We start from the raw sequence: 18,593 nt of genomic DNA on the forward strand, positions 1-18,593 counted from the left end.
TGTTAGCCATTCTGACAGGTGTGAGGTTGTATCTCATTGTGGTTTTGATTTGTATTTCCCTGATGATGCGTGATGGTGAGCATTTTTTCATGTGTCGGTTGGCCATCTGCATGTCTTCCTTGGAGAAGTGTCTATTCCTGTTTTTTGCCCATTTCTTCACTGGATTATTTGTTTTTTGGGTGTTGAGTTTGATAAGTTCTTTATAGATTTTAGATACTAACCCTTCATCTGATATGTAATTTGCAAATATCTTCTCCCATTCTGTCAGTTGCCTTTTAGTTTTGCTGATTGTTTCCTTCGCTGTACAGAAGCTTTTTATTTTGATGAAGTCCCAGTAGTTCATTTTTGCTTTTGTTTCCCTTACCGCTGGAGACGTGTTGAGTAAGAAGTTGCTGTGGCCAACATCAGAAAGGTTTTGCCTGCTTTCTCCTCAAGGATTTTGATGGCTTCCTGTCTTACATTGAGGTCTTTCATCCATTTTGAGTTTATTTTTGTGTATGGTGTAAGAAAGTGGTCCAGGTTCATTCTTCTGCGTGTCGCTGTCCAGTTTTCCCAGCACCAGTTGCTGAAGAGACTGTCTTTATTCCATTGGATATTCTTTCCTGCTTTGTCAAAGATTAACTGGCCATAAATTTGTGGGTCCATTTCTGGGTTCTCTATTCGGTTCCATTGATCTGAATGTCTGTTTTTGTGCCAGTACCATACTGTCTTGATGATTACAGTTTTGTAGTATAGCTTGAAGTCTGGGATTGTGATGCCTCCTGCTTTGGTTTTCTTTTTCAAGATTGCTTTGGCTATTTGGGGTCTTCTCTGGTTCCATACAAATTTTAGGATTGTTTGTTCTAGCACTGTGAAGAAAGCTGATATTATTTTGATAGGTATTGTATTGAATATGTGGATTGCTTTGGGTAGTATTGACATTTTAACAATATTTGTTCTCCCTATCCAGAAGCATGGAATCTTTTTCCTTTTCTGTGTGTGTCTTCTTAAATTTCTTTCATAAGCTTTTTATAGTTTCAGTGTATAGATTTTTCACCTCTTTGGTTAGATTTATTCCTAGGTATTTTATGGGTTTTGGTGCAACTGTAAATGGGATAGATCCCTTGATTTCTCTTTCTGTTGCTTCATTGTTGGTGTATAGGAATGCAACCAATTTCTGTGCATTGATTTATATCCTGCAGTTTTGCTGAATTCATGGATCAGTTTTAGCATTTTTTTGATGGAATCTTTTCGGTTTTCCATATACTATATCATGTTATCTGCCAAGAGTGAAAGTTTGACCTCCTCCTGGCCAATTTGGATGCTTTTTATTTCTTTGCATTGTCTGATTGGTGAGGCTAAGACTTCCAATACTACTTTGAATAACAGTGATGAGAGTGGACATCCCTGTCTTGTTCCTGACCTTAGGGGGAAAGCTCTCAGTTTTCCCCCATTGAGGATGATATTAGCATTGGGTCTTTCATATATGGCTCTTATGATCTTGAGGTATGATCCTTCTGTCCCTACTTTCTTGAGGGTTTTTATCAAGAAAGGATGCTGATGGTATTACTATCAATGAGTTTATGTTTGTGCTTAATTGATTTGTATATATGGGAGCTTTCACATTGGGAGCATAAATGTTTACAATTATTAGGTCTTCTTGGTGGATAGAGCCCTTAGTTATGATATAATGCCCTCTTCATCTCTTGTTACAGTCTTTTTTTAATGTCTGTAAGTATGGCTACTCCAGCTTTCTTTTGTTGACCATTAGCATGATAGATGGTGCTCATCCCCTTACTTTCAATCTGAAGGTGTCTTTAGGTCTAAAGTGGGTCTCTTGTGAACAGCACAGAGATGGATTTTGTTTTCTTAACCATCCTGTTACCTTATGTCTTTTGATTTAAACATTTAGTCCATTGACGTTTAGAGTGAGTACTGAAAGATATGAATTTATTGCCATTATGTTTCTTGTAGAGTTGGAGTTTCTGGTGGATTCCGTGATTCTCATACCTATTTTCTTGTGCCTAGAAAAGCATTACTTAGAGAAGTGGTTTGAGTTTCAAGTATGAGCTTATATAATTCCACAAGAATTCTTTGAAAGTCTTTTGCACACATGGCATTCTCCAGAAGTGGATTGTGAATAATAACAAGTATATTCTATATCACAAGTTTGTTAAGAGAGAGGAATTTAGAAACTATTACTTTGGTTAGTTCCCTTGCTGATATTTTTAAGTTAAGTTCTTGAAGGGAACATAGTCTTTATATACTTATTTCCTCTAAATCTCTTCTAGATCTACCCATCCACTGCAAAGCCCAAATCATAATTTTTCCCCATGAAAATTAGAAGTATTTCACTCATCTTTTGCCTTTTCTCCTACTACAGTAGATCCCTCTTTCCCCTACTTAACATACAAGAAGTTATGAATAAATTCATTAATGATATCTACCTTATCCTCTGTTACTGCCAGTCATATTATCAATTCTTCATGATAGGTAGCCATGTCTCACTCATTTGCCGTACTTCAAACATTTATCACAATATTTCACATGAGGTAGAGAAACAACCCTCTTTATCAGAAAAAGCACTAGAATTTAGTTATTATGCTTCTTATATTACTGTGTGAACCTAGTTGTCTTCATCTGTGAATTAAGGGGTGTGAAAATTATACTTAAAATTTTTGTTTTCTAATCTGTGAATGACGGTGGGAGTGAAAATAGACATCTATGAGCTAATTGTGAGCTTTTAATCAGGTAGAATTTATGGGGAAAGTGTATTATAAACCACAGATTGCTTAAATTTCTATGTATTATTATTATTCTTACTGTTGTTTTGTTATGGTTATACAAATTAGTAATTTCTACTTGGCTAGTGTAAGAAATATATTATATCACTAATTACTATGAAGGCTATATATATTACATTCTGGACAAAAATGCTGGAATATCATATTTCATTGTTGTTAGTTTTAGATTCATAAAATATAAAAATATATAAAAATACAGAGCAACATATATATCTATATATGTAGAAAGAGATATCTATGTATCTACATATATATAGATATACATTTGCTTTTGGTATTTTACAAACCCTACTTTTGGACCCCACTCTTATGATATTTTTGCACATTTCATGATATCTTTAGAGATGTCAGTAGAAACTGGAAAAACAGGTGCTAATGAGTCATAGAAAGATAAGTATTGTATTAGGATACGCACCATACCTAGCTTTCGGGTAAGTGAAACCAGAATTCACTGGAATGATCATTTAGTGTGTTGAAGAAATGTTCTCTCATTCTAGGAATTTTTTTAAATATTTTTTCAGAGATTTGTTTTTAAATTTAAACTTGTGTAGACAAATAGATACCCCATCCTCTAAGGACAGATACTAAACATTTTACATCCATGGGCCTTGCAATCAATTCAGTCATTCAAAATACCATTATACAAAAAAAATATAGAAGGAAAACTAAAGAGAACAAAGGAGGAGGAAGAGTAAATAAGGAGAATAAACTTGAATGGAAGGGAATATACATTACAAGAAGGTTCCACACATATTAAGGGGAACTGTAGAAATTGCTTAAGATTTAAATATATTTAAAATATTTTTTACTGTACGTATTACAGGCAAAAATTGAAAAACATTGTTTTAACAGACAACACAAACTGGGATTGGAAGAGAGTGAAGACTATTTCAGTTCAGAAAGAACTTGGAAAATATTGAAAATTATTGATGTCTAAGAGGGAACATATCTAAGAAAAGTGATTTCTTCTCATTAATGAATTAAGTCATCATATTCAGCATAATTTCTCTAACTGCACTTGCAAATAATTGTTTCATCTTACCCCTTTATTGGTAATACTTATTTGCAATATAAATTGGTAATGTATTTAAATTGCATTTACTTTGAAACTTCTTTAAGGGATATTTCCATAGAAACTATCTTAAATGTGTCCTAGGGACCTAGTAAATGTGTGTTGACTCACCAACATAAAAAGTGTATATAGAATTAAGATCAGCAACACAAAATTTTTTTGCTAATAAGGTAAAAATTGAACGAATGTGCTTTTTTGCCGAAAAAGAGTGTTATGATTTCAACATAGCTCAAAAGTTACTCTTGTCTCTAAATCCAAAGCAGTTTTCAAGTATAATTTTAATGCCTAGTAATTGAGTTTTCACTGAGCTACTAAAAGTACACTTGTGATTGGAATATAGCCTTGTCTATCAATAGCCACGAAATGATTGACAATGAGTGATCAAAAAATTGAGTACAATCTCCTTTTGAGTTATGAAGTCAGATTTATGAAGATCAACCTCTGTTTTCTTCTTTAGGAATGGCAAGTTCATTGAAGAAAATGAAAAATACATATTAAAAGGAAGCAATACAGAACTCACTGTCAGGAACATAATTAATAGTGATGGGGGTCCTTATATCTGCAGGGCCACAAATAAAGCAGGAGAAGATGAAAAACAGGCATTCCTCCAGGTCTTTGGTAAGTATTATAGCATAGTGGTTAAAATTATGATGTCTAGAGGGAGGTCTGAGTCAAATTGTACTCTGTTACTTATATGTCACTAACTTTCCAAAATTAAATCTCATTTCTCATCTGAAATATATTTTAGCATTGCAGCTACCAGATAGAATTATTTTGAGAATTACATGAAACGATACATGTATATTCTTGTAAAATATTGGCTGACTCATAACAGAAGATGGAAGAAAATTCATTTAAATTACACATATTGGGATCCGTTACAATTTATATATAATATGGGTTGGTCTTCATAAATCTTTAAGTGACACATATTGAAATTAGTTGTACCTTGAATATACTTCAAAACAATACCTCTATAAAGCTATAATTAGGAAATGTCTATGTGTAACCATTAGTAAATACTCCTTTTTTCATTTTTTTAAAAGGAAATATGAATATCTTCCATATTTACTAAGAGCCGTATTGCCTTCTTTGGGGAACTTACAAAAAGTAGATAACTAGTAAGGGTTTTAAAATTATTATGATTGATTTAGCTTCCATTTATGTTTGTAAGAAGAAAAGCAATTTTTCTAGTATATTTAGAATATATCATTGTCTTTAACAACCATAATACTAAAAATTAAATGCACTAATAATAATTAATATGTTTTCTCCATTTTTCAAACCACTTATCAAAATGATTTCACAACAAAGGGCAGGGAAAGGAAAGAAGGAAGATTCTTTAAGAGTAAGAAGGACAATGGTTCATGCAGAGGAAAAAGTAAACAAACTTAAAACTGTTAGAAATTATAGGAAGCCCTTATCTTGTTATAGCACTATTCCTCACTTAACAAGGTTGTTCTCTTTAAAACCTACACTAAATAAATATGACTCAGTATAAAAATAAATTAATTAATTACAAATGATAGTTTCTGAGATAATCCCAAAAGGTAGATATTCTCAATTTGCCTCAAAGAGCTCTTATGAAATATTAGGGTTTTTTTTATTAGGATGGCAGTGAATGAGAACAGAGATAAATAATAGAATGTTTCTAATACTTTCATCTTTTCAAATAGAAAATACTGCATGATATTCTACACTGCTGTTGTAATCACTTTTGTATAGTAACACTGAACAAATTTGTATTATGTTTGACACAAAATCAAATATATATGTAGTAGAAATCTACCTAAATCCATTAAAGTCAAGGGAGTAAACACTGAGTTAGTAAAAAGTATATATGCCATATTTCCTATAATAGGAACCTAATTTTCTAAGATTAAAACAACTTATTTATATTACATGATTAATTCCATTTAAAGATTAAATAAACTGTTACTTTTTATGAAATAACAAGTGCTAGCTTTTATCCCTTTGTGGTGTACCAAAATATAAGTACAGATAATACAGTTTTACAATCATAAAGCTCTGTGGTGTCATGTAAATTTGTGGATAGACATAGCTTTTAATATAAAAATAATTTAAATTAGGAGACATTTTTTCTCATTTTTGAAGTCATAATTATAAAGAAATTATTAGCCAAAATACCTAAAATATTGTTAAAATAAACTAAGGTAAAATAAATCAATTGGAATATCAAAAAATAACATGTATATATACTTACTTCATAAATATTTTAAATATTATGCATAATTATACTTCATACATATTCAAGATATAGTCATCATTTTCCTTCTTTGGTGAAATCATTTTTAGAGCATAAGAGATAATCACTGAATAAGCTGATGTCACACATAAACACACACACACACACACACACACACACACAGAAACATAGATACCCTGAGACTTTTAAACTGGAAATTTTAATTTTATTGCATTAAGAGAGGGAAAAAAATAATTAAGTGTCTTTTACATTGCAAAATTTTGAAAGGAATCATAATTTGTATGCTGGTTTCTAAGCCACTTCAAATTATTTTTCTGATAATCGATGAGAATTATTTTTAAAGTTTTTTCTTCTGTGCGTTCAACTGTCTCTTGGCACTCCTTTAAAGCAAAGCAAGCTGCAGGAACTGCCACAAAGTTGATAATTTTGTACTGGGCTCATGTGGACTCAAATGCCTGCCATGGCTTTTAAGTCTGAGTGGTAATATTTTCCTCCCATACAGATTGAGTAATGTATATATTCTTTACAGTACAGCCTCACATAATACAGCTTAAAAATGAGACTACACACGAGAACGGTGAAGTCATGCTTACATGTGAAGCAGAAGGGGAGCCTATTCCAGAAATCACTTGGAAAAGAGCCGTAGATGGCATCACGTTTTCTGAAGGCGATAAGGTAACAGGAACTCAATATCTAGTGATTTTCAGTACCTTTGTGTTTTCAGAGTTTTTGCCTATTATTAAATCTCACCGTGGACTCCAGCTTCTCAAGTAACTTGTAGGAATACAAGAAATGGTTTAATTTTTAAAAGGGTAACTCCACCACAGGCAGCCTAAAAATAAGGTCAGGGGAGAAAAGATGAAAGTATAATATTTAAAGATGTTTTTCATTAAGCCACAAAATATTAGGTTATTGATATTCTTAAGTTTGCTTTCATGGACTTTTGGCATACTTCGAATCTGTAAATTTTCTTATTGCAATTTTAACATCCCCCCTCCTGTACCCAGTGTTGTGAAAATGGAAGTCATTTACATTCTCCAGATGCTGGTTGTTATTAACTCTTTACTCTGTAGAATTGTCTTCGTGTAGCAGAAGATTAGGTTGCTGCTTTCATATAATTTAGAATCTAAGAAAGAGAAGTAACTGCAACATCATTCTGGCAATTGTCATTCCCATGTAAATTGGTGACCTGTCAATAGAATGCATGCAAATTACTAAGAAATGAATTAGTAGGTTTTCATTATTGTTATTTTTCATAATTACTGATATAAAACTCCAAAGCATAGAAGAAAGTGAAACAGAAAGAAAAGAGAGTGAATTAATGATACGATGGAACTGTCATTTTACACGTATGAAAGAGGGTAGGATTAAGCTTAGATTTCTTTTCTCAATATTGAAGAGAAACTCCTTTAAACCTTTCATTAATTTAAATCAAGGTCTGCAAAACATAGTCATTTCTGAAATATAAGTGCATTTGACTTACCAACAGTGATAGCAGAAAAATTTGAAACCACCTTATTTGAAATATACTTTCTGTCCCTCTAACACGTTATGTAATTTTTTAACATGCTGACTCCATAAATTGACAAAATAGCCATTTACCTGTTTATTTGCTATTTATTCTTTGCAAGAAGTGTATTCATATATATGATATATATATATGTATATATCATATATAATATTATACATATGATATATCACACTTATTTACCTCATTTTCTCCTCATGATGACATTTTTTTTAAAGTTTATTTATTTTGAGAGAGAGAGAGAGTGCACAAGCACGGAAGAAGCAGAGACAGACAGGGAGAGAGAATCCCAAGCAGGTCCTGCACTGTCAGCGTGGAGCAGGGCTCCGACCACGAACCCGTGAGATCATGACCTGAGCTGAAACCAAGAGTCTGACACCTAACCAACTGAGCTACCCAGGCACCCCAAATGATGGCATTTTTTAAGACCTTGTATCGCTTTTGGTAATAGTTATGCTGTTTTTATTTACTTATTTTATATATACAAATTGAAAATCAAATTTATAAAATATCTTTTGGCAATCCAGAGAAATGATATAGACTTTGCTTTCAATTTTTATTAACAGGAAATCATAGATATTATTATGGCACAGTTGCAAAATCTGAAAGGACTTATATTTTAGATATATAAAACTGTAGGTGATTGTTTTTATGTCAGTTTAGTATATTTCTTGAGACAAGATCACTCTCAAAATAATGATTTTCATATCTATAAAGCCTTATTAAATATACCTTCATATTCCTAACTCATGTTTTCATTATTTTCCTGACCACTCTAAAATTCCTAAGAGTTCTCATCTTAAAGGTAGTATTTACTCTTCATTTAATAGATGTTTCTTTATGTGTGTACCAAAAATGAAAGATACATTATATTCAGTTATTTTATTAATGAAAAGTTAGCAAATAACCAGAAGGTTGTGATATTTTATTTTATAGTCTAAACCCCAGGCCACCCAAAACTATATACAGAAATTTCTTCTCTAGTATTTATGAAAAGTAATCAACTAGTTTTGTTTGAAAAGAACTTTCCTCATGGGAAAGATTTATTAAGGATTTGGAAAGTCTAGGACTGGTATGTTAGCAGACCTCCCTTCCCATGGAATAAATGTTAGGAGTCCATGAGAAGTGTTCACTGCCTAGCAAACATTGTGTTAATGCATCTTAATAAACACTGTATATATATTGTCTCAGTTTGTGTTCTGGTATCCTTATTACATAATAAATGACGCCAGAACATAGTGGCACAAAGCAACCATTTTCTTTTGCTCGTGATTTTGTGGATCAAGAATTTGGGGAGACTCAGCTAAGTGGATATCATGAGGCATTTCGAATATGCTCACATGTAGATGTTTTCTGTAGCTATAGTTTTGTAGAATGATTGAACTATACATATTAACATACCATAAAATATCCTTGCAAATATGGTGTCCTTCAGAAATTACAGCAAAGTACTCCTGTATCCCTTGGATAAATTCCTAGCAGTGCTATTGCTGGGTCATAGGGTAGGTCTATTTTTAATTTTCTGAGGAACCTCCACACTGCTTTCCAGAGCGGCTGCACCAATTTGCATTCCCACCAACAGTGCAAGAGGGTTCCCGTTTCTCCACATCCTCTCCAGCATCTATAGTCTCCTGATTTGTTCATTTTGGCCACTCTGACTGGCGTGAGGTGATACCTGAGTGTGGTTTTGATTTGTATTTCCCTGATAAGGAGCGACGCTGAACATCTTTTCATGTGCCTGTTGGCCATCTGGATGTATAGGGGCACTTGTACCCCAATGTTCATAGCAGCACTCTCAACAATAGCCAAATTATGGAAAGAGCCTAAATGTCCATCAACTGATGAATGGATAAAGAAATTGTGGTTTATATACACAATGGAATACTACGTGGCAATGAGAAAAAATGAAATATGGCCTTTTGTAGCAACGTGGATGGAACTGGAGAGTGTGATGCTAAGTGAAATAAGCCATACAGAGAAAGACAGATACCATATGGTTTCACTCTTATGTGGATCCTGAGAAACTTAACAGGAACCCATGGGGGAGGGGAAGGAAAAAAAAAAAAAAAAAAAAAAGGACGTTAGAGTGGGAGAGAGCCAAAGCATAAGAGACTGTTAAAAACTGAGAACAAACTGAGGGTTGATGGGGGGTGGGAGGGAGGGGCGGGTGGGTGATGGGTATTGAGGAGGGCACCTTTTGGGATGAGCACTGGGTGTTGTATGGAAACCAATTTGTCAATAAACTTCATATAAAAAAAAAAAAAAAAAAAAAAAAAAAAAAGAAATTACAGCAAAAAATATGGTGCTTACACACAGAGCTCTCTTAAACTCATGAGTATCTCATCTAATTCACTTTAATGCATTTTGTCTACGTTTAAAATAATATATATAATTTTGGAAACTTTAGGAAATTTCAAAAGCATGTGTAATATGTAAGAAAAATAGTGTCCACTTGCTTTAAAAATATTTTCTTAATATTCATTGCTACTTCAAAATAATATTTTGTTCTTCATTTTTAAAGAAATTTCAGTTTTCACTAACTTTTAGTTATCCATTTATTGAAGATTTCTAAGCACTTTATTTTCATGCAGCTAAAATATTATTTATAATTTTCCATAAAATATTGATTTACCAGGGTTATCCAGAAACCATCAAACTGACAGCTTGTTATTAACAGATTATCTTGTAGTCATCTTAAGATATATTTGTTTATAAAAATCAGAAATCCCTAGCCTCTTCATTTAATAGATGCTATATACATAATTTTAATAGTATATAAGTATATACAATAAAGTTTAAGACAAAACCAAAGCTATCGTTGTGGAATATAAAATAGCCATGGATTAAAAGTTGTAAATTGTTTTGCAGTTTACAAACTATGCAATCTAATTTTTTGTGTTAAAATCTTTATTTTTATTTATTTTTTTAAGTTTATTTATTTGAGACAGAGAGGGAGAGAGAAAGCAGCGGGTAGAGAGAGAGGAAGAGAGAGAATTCCAAACAAGTTCCACACCGTCAGCGATGAGCCCAGCACAGGGCTCGATCTCACAAACCATGAGATCATGACATGAGCCAAAGTCAAGAGTCAGACGCTTAACCGACTGAGCCACCTAGGCACCCCTAAAATCTTTATTTTTTTTAAATTTTTTTAATGTTTATTTATTTTTGAGACAGAGAGAGACAGAGCATGAACAGGGGAGGGGCAGAGAGAGAGGGAGACACAGAATCGGAAACAGGCTCCAGGCTCTGAGCAGTCAGCACAGAGCCCGACGCGGGGCTCGAACTCACGGACCACGAGATCATGACTTGAGCCGAAGTCGGACGCTTAACCGACCGAGCCACCCAGGCGCCCCATAAAATCTTTATTTTTAAAATAAAACCATGCTTCTTTCACAGGGTTGACCTGGGGATTATGTAAGATTATATTTGTCTTCAGTGTGTTGACATAGTCCCTGGCATTAATACTTGCCATTTATTTTAAAAGTTTCTTTAGATCATTCCTTATTATCATCTTTATTAATCAATACATGTTAATATGTGTAAGATTATAAATATTGATGAATTTGTATGGGAAGTCATGCAAAATGTCACACATCAAAGTTTAATCCTAATTTCGTCACTTTGATGTGTCATTCACTATATTACCTCTTATATCTAACCTTCAGGTTTTGCATGTCTAAATCAGGATAATAAGACATACCTGGAAAAATATTTCTGAAGATAAAATGAGAGTTCACATAACAACATCCCAGATACAAATCAAACATCTTAAAAGTTTTTTTTTTTTATCTTGTCTTGGAGGTATCCAGTCTTTAGATATTTTATGCATGAGAAAATGATCATGTTAATTCCTTATTAATGACTGCTGTCACAGATCAAAAATTGTGTGAGCATTGTCATATGTGCTGCATTGAATAACACGAGAACAGGATGGTGTCACAGTTGTTATAGTTTGTGCTTCTCTGCCATAGCAATATGTAGAAATTTACTATAGGATCCTTGGGTGATTCAGTCCATTGAGTATCTGACTCTTGATTTTGTCTCAGGTTACTATCCGAGGGTTGTGGGATTGAGCCCCACATTGGGCTCCAAGGTCAGCATGGAGCCTGCTTAAGATTTTCTCTCTCCTTTCCCTTTGCCCCTCGCCCCTACTCACATTCTCTCACACTAAATATAAAAGTAAATAAAAAATAATAAAATAAAATCATCTCTAGCCCTATTAATTTAATGGCTCAGATCCGAACTTGTCTTACCACGCTAAATTCCAGGTCTGGTAACTATATATCACATTCTGCTTGGAAGCTGAAAATGTCCAGAACCTGCATCTGAGTTTCATCTTAATCATTGTATGATTGGTGTCAATCTCTGTCTCTACAGGGAAGTACAGATGAGAGCTCCAACTTCCTATTTGGGATGAGGATAGATTCTTATGCTAAAGAAAGGCTGGTCTTTCTTCTTGGGAGACACAAAATCAGGACCAGAAATATCGTAGATTTCTTTGCACTCTCTCAGATCTGTCTTCTCCCCCACCCCCCAAGTTTCTTCTCTAGGAAGTGATTCATTATTTGCCTTCTTTTGGGCTCAGGTAGAACTCCCACATTCTATAGCAATAAATATTGATTCTAAATAGACTCACATTGTACGAAAAACTGAACAGGTCATTAAATAGGAAGAAAAAATGCTACATGCCACAAAGCAAGATTACTTAACAGTGCTTTGTCCATAAATTTTCGAAATATGATTTCAGATTCATAGGATAAACCTGGTGTCTTTTAAACATTTTTAAAGAAAAATATTGTTACTTGTTATGTTAAGAGTAAATGGAAGTAAAAAGATCTACAGGGAGTGATTTTTACTTCTAGAATTGTTACAAAATAGTAAACTAACAGCATGCAATCCCATCTATATGAATAGAATGTTTTATGTAATAATTACAAAGTGCTTGTAATATTGTCTGGGAGATGTCATCTCACATGTGCCATTTATCCACTCCTAAGATACAGAATCTATAATTATTTTATTCCTGTTATACTTGTCCTACATAGTAAATTATAGGCCTTCCTCTACCAGAAACTAATCCCACCCTACACTGATAAGAAGTATTTGAAATGTATAGAAATAAGTTATAACTGTCTTAAGCAGAATTTCTTGAATTTCAGTCCCTTGGCAGTGAGCTTTTCTCTTTACTGTATGCATGGTGCTGCCTGTTACACTGTTAGACACTTAGTTTTCTTTAAATTAGTTTTTCATTTATTCTAATCCTAACCAAAAATACCTGTGGAATCAAAAGCATGGTGACACATTACTTATATTTTTAAATATCATTAAAATAAATACCAAACAATAAAATAAAAATTGTTGGGGCACCTGGATAGCTCAGTAGGTTAAGCATCCAACTCTTGGTTTCTCCTCAGGTCATGATCTCGCAGTTTGTGAGTTCCCGTCCCACAAAGGGCTCTGCACTAACAGTGCAGAGCCTGTTTGGGATTCCCTCTGTCTATCTGTCTCTGTCTCTGTCTCTGTCTCTCTCTCTCTCTGCCCCTCCCACACTCTCAGAATAAATAAATAAACTTAAAATATTTAAGGGGCGCCTGGGTGGCTCAGTTGGTTGGGTGACCGACTTCGGTTCAGGTCATGATCTCACGGTTTGTGAGTTCGAGCCCCGCGTCGGGCTCTGTGCTGACGGCTCAGAGCCTGGAGCCTATTTCAGATTCTGTGTCTCCCCCTCTCTCTACCCCTCCCCTGCTTTTGCTCTGTGTCTCTCTGTCTCTCAATAATAAATAAATGTTAAAAAATTTAAAAAAAATAAAATAAACTTAAAAGATTTAAATAAAATAAAAATTGTTTTTCCAAGTCATACCAAACTTAGTATGTGTACCTTCACTGGTACCACACTTTTAAATACTGCTTTTGTGTCAAACATACTTTGAATTAATATGATGCCAAGTTTACTTATGAAATTCTGAGGACTGGAACACATTCAAACATATTCTTACTGGGACAGAACCCATTCTCCATCCTCTTATTGTTGGATCCAACCACTTCCCTCCAGTAAATAAATATGTTTCATTATTAATTAATGGCTAAAGAGTTTACAGATCATAGTAACAGAAACTCATTTAGTTTCAGTCCTTAATTCCAAGTGGTCCTTTCAAAATGATGCAAATAAGTGCAATAAATAAAGCAGAGTGATTAACCTCAAAACAATTTCTTCCTATTTTTGCTAAAGTAAAATATGAAAGTCTAGTCTTATTCTGTGTCTAGATCAATTAAAATCTTTGTTATTAAAATAATAGGATTTTCTGTTCTTTTACATTCATTTTGAAAAATGTATCTTTCTGGGTCAAAGAAAGCAACCTAACTGACTTTAGGTCCATATTGCTTTTTGTTGCTTCCAAGAGATGTATTTAAACTGAAACTTAAGATTAAAAAAAAACTAGGCATGAATAGTTTAACGTTTAGTTTTGTACTTACATACAAAAGTCATAGTTGTACCAAAATGGTCATTTCTATTTTAATAGTGTGGAAATGGTGAGCAATTTTCTCCATGAATTTAGGCACTCTGGTCTGGTTGATACTTAAAATGCTCCTGCAGACTAAAATACCAGGTCTGAGGGATTTCTGGTGATTATAAGGAGAGGCAGTTCTTTCACACAACTCCTTGAACAAAAATAGAACGTTGTAAACTTTGTAACAATTTAGATATCTCAACATATATTTATTATTACATGACTTCATTATTATTACATGCATTTATTATTATATTATTTTTTATGCTGTGGGATATTATTCTTTATTGTGTATGTACAGCTGTGGACCTAAGGACTTTTTCTGTTTTTAAAAAATGATTTATTTAAATCCCTTTTAATGAAGGCAGAAGGTAATGAAGTGACTGTTTCACAACCCATGACAAGCTCCGCTAAAAATTCTTAGATCTCTTTGATATAAAAATATGAAGATTACATTAACCTTTTCTGTGTTTCTTTTCTAACTCTAAAGCAAATATGACTTCTTGAAAAGATAAATTGCAGAAAATGTAAGCAGTAAAATAATCTTTAAAATGATAGGATTTCATATGACTAATGTTTTCTTTATCACGTACCCAAATTCATTTAACAACTATCAACAAACACTACTGTTTGCATGAACTGTGTTTGTTTGCAAGAACTATGCTAGGCACAAAGAATGCAGCAGTGAAAAGATTTTCCTGCTTTATGGTACATACAATTTAGAAGGGGAGATGGAATCAAAGCATATTTAAAATCCACAGTCTTTCCCTTATGAATATGCAATTTTGAATTATGCAATTTTCACATCCAAAATATCAACTTTGAGTATGTAAGTGAACTTTTACAAGGCTATGAATACAGCTTTGGCATATTTTTCTGTCCTATCACAGACCCAGATGGACTTGTTCTTCTGAGTGGCCTCTGTATTCACGCATGTTGGAAAGTAGGTCTACTCTCATCAGAATGTTTCCACTTGCGGCACTTGGGTGGCTTAGTCAGTTTAGCATCCAACTCTTGATTTTGGCTCAGGTCATGATCCCATGGTTTGTGAGCTCACAACGAGCTCTGTGCTGACTGCATGGGGTCTGCTTAATATTCTCTCTCTCTCTCTCTCTCTCTCTCTCTGCCCCACACCCCTGCTCACACTCTCTCTGTCTCTCTCAAAACTAAATAAATTTAAAAGAAAAAAAAAAAAAGAGTATCTCTACTTAATTTGCTCCAGGCTGGTAAAAATTGCTTAGACTCCAATTTAAAAAACAAAAACAAAAACAAAATCAAAATAATGGTATAATTAGTAGCACCTTGGTATTATAGGGGAAATTTTAAGATTTGGAACTTCCTTTTTCTCTTTAAATAGGCACCAAAATGATGGGGGTGCCTGGGTGGTTCAGTCAGTTGAGCATCCGACTTTGTCTCAAGTTGTGATCTCACAATTTGTGACTTCAAGCCCCACTGGGGCTCTCGGCTGTTGGCGCAGAGCCAGCTTTGTATTCTCTGTGCCCCAACTCTCTCTGCCCCTCCCCCAATGTGCGGGATCTCTCTCTCTCTCTCTCTCTCTCTCTCTCTCTCTCTCTCTCCTCTCATCTCTCAAAAATAAACATTCAGAAAAGAAAAAAAAATACCAAAATGAGATCAACAAATCCACAATTACTGATTTAAAAAAGAGAGACAATAGAGTTTCAAATACCTACACTTTATTAAAAATGCTCTAGTGAAATGAAAACTAAAATATGATGGCATATTTATAGCATCGTCTTTAAGTATGAAGGACAGTATATACATATCTTTTGTATATCTTTTAAGTAGCTGTACATCTGGGCACATTTTTTACAGCTGTATTTTTATTGCTTTTATGATGAATTTTACTTTTACTTTTTATCAAACCTAGGAGATGCATTTCGGTATGCGGTTATGGGCAATTCTTAGTACCTGATTCAAAGACCAACAAAACAAAACAAAACAAAACAAAACAGAATCACAGGAACAGAGGCCAAAGTGAGAACTGTAATGCAAAAAACAAACAGGCAAACAAAACCAATAAAATGTTTTAGTAAATAATTGAAAGAGCAGTAATGATATATGTGTTCAAATATTTTAAAGACCACCATACATATAGTTGAACTAGCCATATTGCTTAATGTGGGTAATTGTATGACAAAAGTGTGGAAATTTTAGAAAAGGCATAGACTTTCATGAATCAGAGAATACAGATAATGAAGTAATTAAATTTCAAATGAGAGAATGCCCATTCTCTTAAATTAATAATGGATTAGTGTTTTGTAGTGGTTATAACATTGATTCTTTTTTGCAGTTCCTAGATTTTGCCATTTATCTGCTCTCTCATATCAGGTATACTGCCATATTTCTCCGAGGTACAGTCCCACTGTTTATACACTAAGTCCCCATTAAGCTCTAACATTTCCTTATTCTGTAAACCTCTTTATCAACTCAGTAGATAATCACACATTTTTAATATATAGTTTCATTCCAATGTTAAGCCCTTTTTAAATTATTTACTAATTTTTAGTTCATGATTTTCAAATACCTTGGTATAGTGAGGGAGTGTGTTTGCATTTCCTTTTTCTATATAGCTTTTCCATACAATTCAATTATGAGAAAAGTTAAGATTACCTTGGTAATATCTTTACATTGGGGAAAAAAAAGTCAATTTCTGATTGTAGAGAAGAATGTCGAAGAACATACTCCTGGCACATGTAGATTTGAATGCCTGTCCCCCTCCCCGCCCTTTGGTAGAGATAATGCGCTGAAGGATTTTGTATTTGAATGACATTTTTAAGGTCCTTCTAATGCATTTTTTCATATTAGTGCTCTGAGAGCAATATTATAGGTCCCTGCTGGGCAATTGGCAAAATGGATACCTCTATTCCCCATCTGATGTAGGTGGTAGAATATAATTAGGCAGGTTGAAAATCTTCCTGGATGCTTCTGAGCTTGCTGAGAGGAGGGTTTTCAATCATTTATAGCTTCCTGAAATTTCTTTTCCAGCCCACAGCTTGAATAACAATTATCAAAGAAGTCAAGTCATAAGTTCAACATATTCTTTTAAAAACTACTTTTGAGAAAACTCTGTGAAACATTTTAAAAATAAAATGCCTTTGTTCTTTTTAAAAATACTATTTATTAATGAACTATTATTTTTTAAATGTATTGTAAGAATTTCCACTTGAAAGAAACTGTCATCAAGTTTGTAAGGTGATAAAATGCTAGTTCACAATTTTACAATAATTGTTTGGGGGAAAATGCAATTTATATACCAAAAGTGATTTTGCTATGGCTTTGTAGCAGAATATATTTTCTCATGCACGTACTTTATCCTACATCAAATTCAGTTGATACTTATTTCTTCATATGAAGCAATCTAGTACTATCCCTGAAAAAATATAAATATATTGCAATAAAGAAATATGGAGATGTCAGTGCACATTAATAGACTTAAAAATAAATTTTATGGTTTTTGTAAGTTGCTATTTAGTGAATTAATATTAATTAAATTCAAGAAATAACGATGAAGTAAATTTGAATAAATGCATGACAACTATGCAGTCATTTTGGTACAATTTAAAATAATACTTATGGAGGGGCGCCTGGGTGGCGCAGTCGGCTAGGCGTCCGACTTCAGCCAGGTCACGATCTCGCGGTCCGTGAGTTCGAGCCCCGCGTCAGGCTCTGGGCTGATGGCTCAGAGCCTGGAGCCTGTTTCCTATTCTGTGTCTCCCTCTCTCTCTGCCCCTCCTCCATTCATGCTCTGTCTCTCTCTGTCCCAAAAATAAATAAACGTTGAAAAAAAATTTTTTTAAATAATACTTATGGAAAAATAAATTTAAATTATTGTATAAAAGACACAGCCTACCTGTGAAAATATTTAAGCACACATGTAACAAACAACTTGCATAACTTGTTTATGATAGGGGTTGGGGGTGGGACAAAAATCTCTTAGATGTAAATCACCTTGACTATAATGTTGCATTGTCATGATGGATGCCTTGGAACAGCATCATTACTGTTGTTTTGAAATCCACAAAATGTTCTTCTCTAGCTTTCTAAATCTCTTATCTCAGCTTCCAGATTATTTTTAGAGTCATAAATAATAGTGCATCCACTTATAAGAAAAATGTATCTGTCCTTTATCAAATATGTAGAAGCAATGTAACTCTAATATTTGTGGAATCCTACCATTTTTTCCCTGACCCAGACCACCCATCTTCCTCACTTCTCTTAATCCCCAGCCTAAATTTCATTGTCTATTAGTATAATTATGGCATTATATTCACTCCTCGATCTTTTTTGGCTTCGTGCAATATTTCTGGCAAAACACCACTCATGGTTTAATTAACCTCCATGTCTATTCCACACTGTGGTAGGACAGCTGAGCTTACCTGGAGGAAAAACCTGTCCTCATTCCTGAATGGTCTCTCTTTGAAGTTGTGGCCCACACCCAATGTTTGCACTTTGT

At 33.7% G+C, this 18,593-nt stretch overlaps 1 protein-coding gene across 1 annotated transcript in view; it reads left to right on the top strand.

The window, feature by feature from the left end:
- Positions 1 to 18,593, top strand: part of NCAM2 (neural cell adhesion molecule 2) — a 224,369-nt gene that overhangs the window by 52,485 nt on the left and 153,291 nt on the right. The window contains exons 7-8 of the mRNA XM_030328483.1: positions 4,313 to 4,473; positions 6,612 to 6,757. Of these exons, the coding sequence (XP_030184343.1) occupies positions 4,313 to 4,473; positions 6,612 to 6,757 (307 nt within the window). The remainder of the gene's footprint in view (positions 1 to 4,312; positions 4,474 to 6,611; positions 6,758 to 18,593) is intronic.

Source organism: Lynx canadensis, chromosome C2 (genome assembly GCF_007474595.2).
Source record: "Lynx canadensis isolate LIC74 chromosome C2, mLynCan4.pri.v2, whole genome shotgun sequence".
Taxonomy (NCBI): domain Eukaryota; kingdom Metazoa; phylum Chordata; class Mammalia; order Carnivora; family Felidae; genus Lynx; species Lynx canadensis.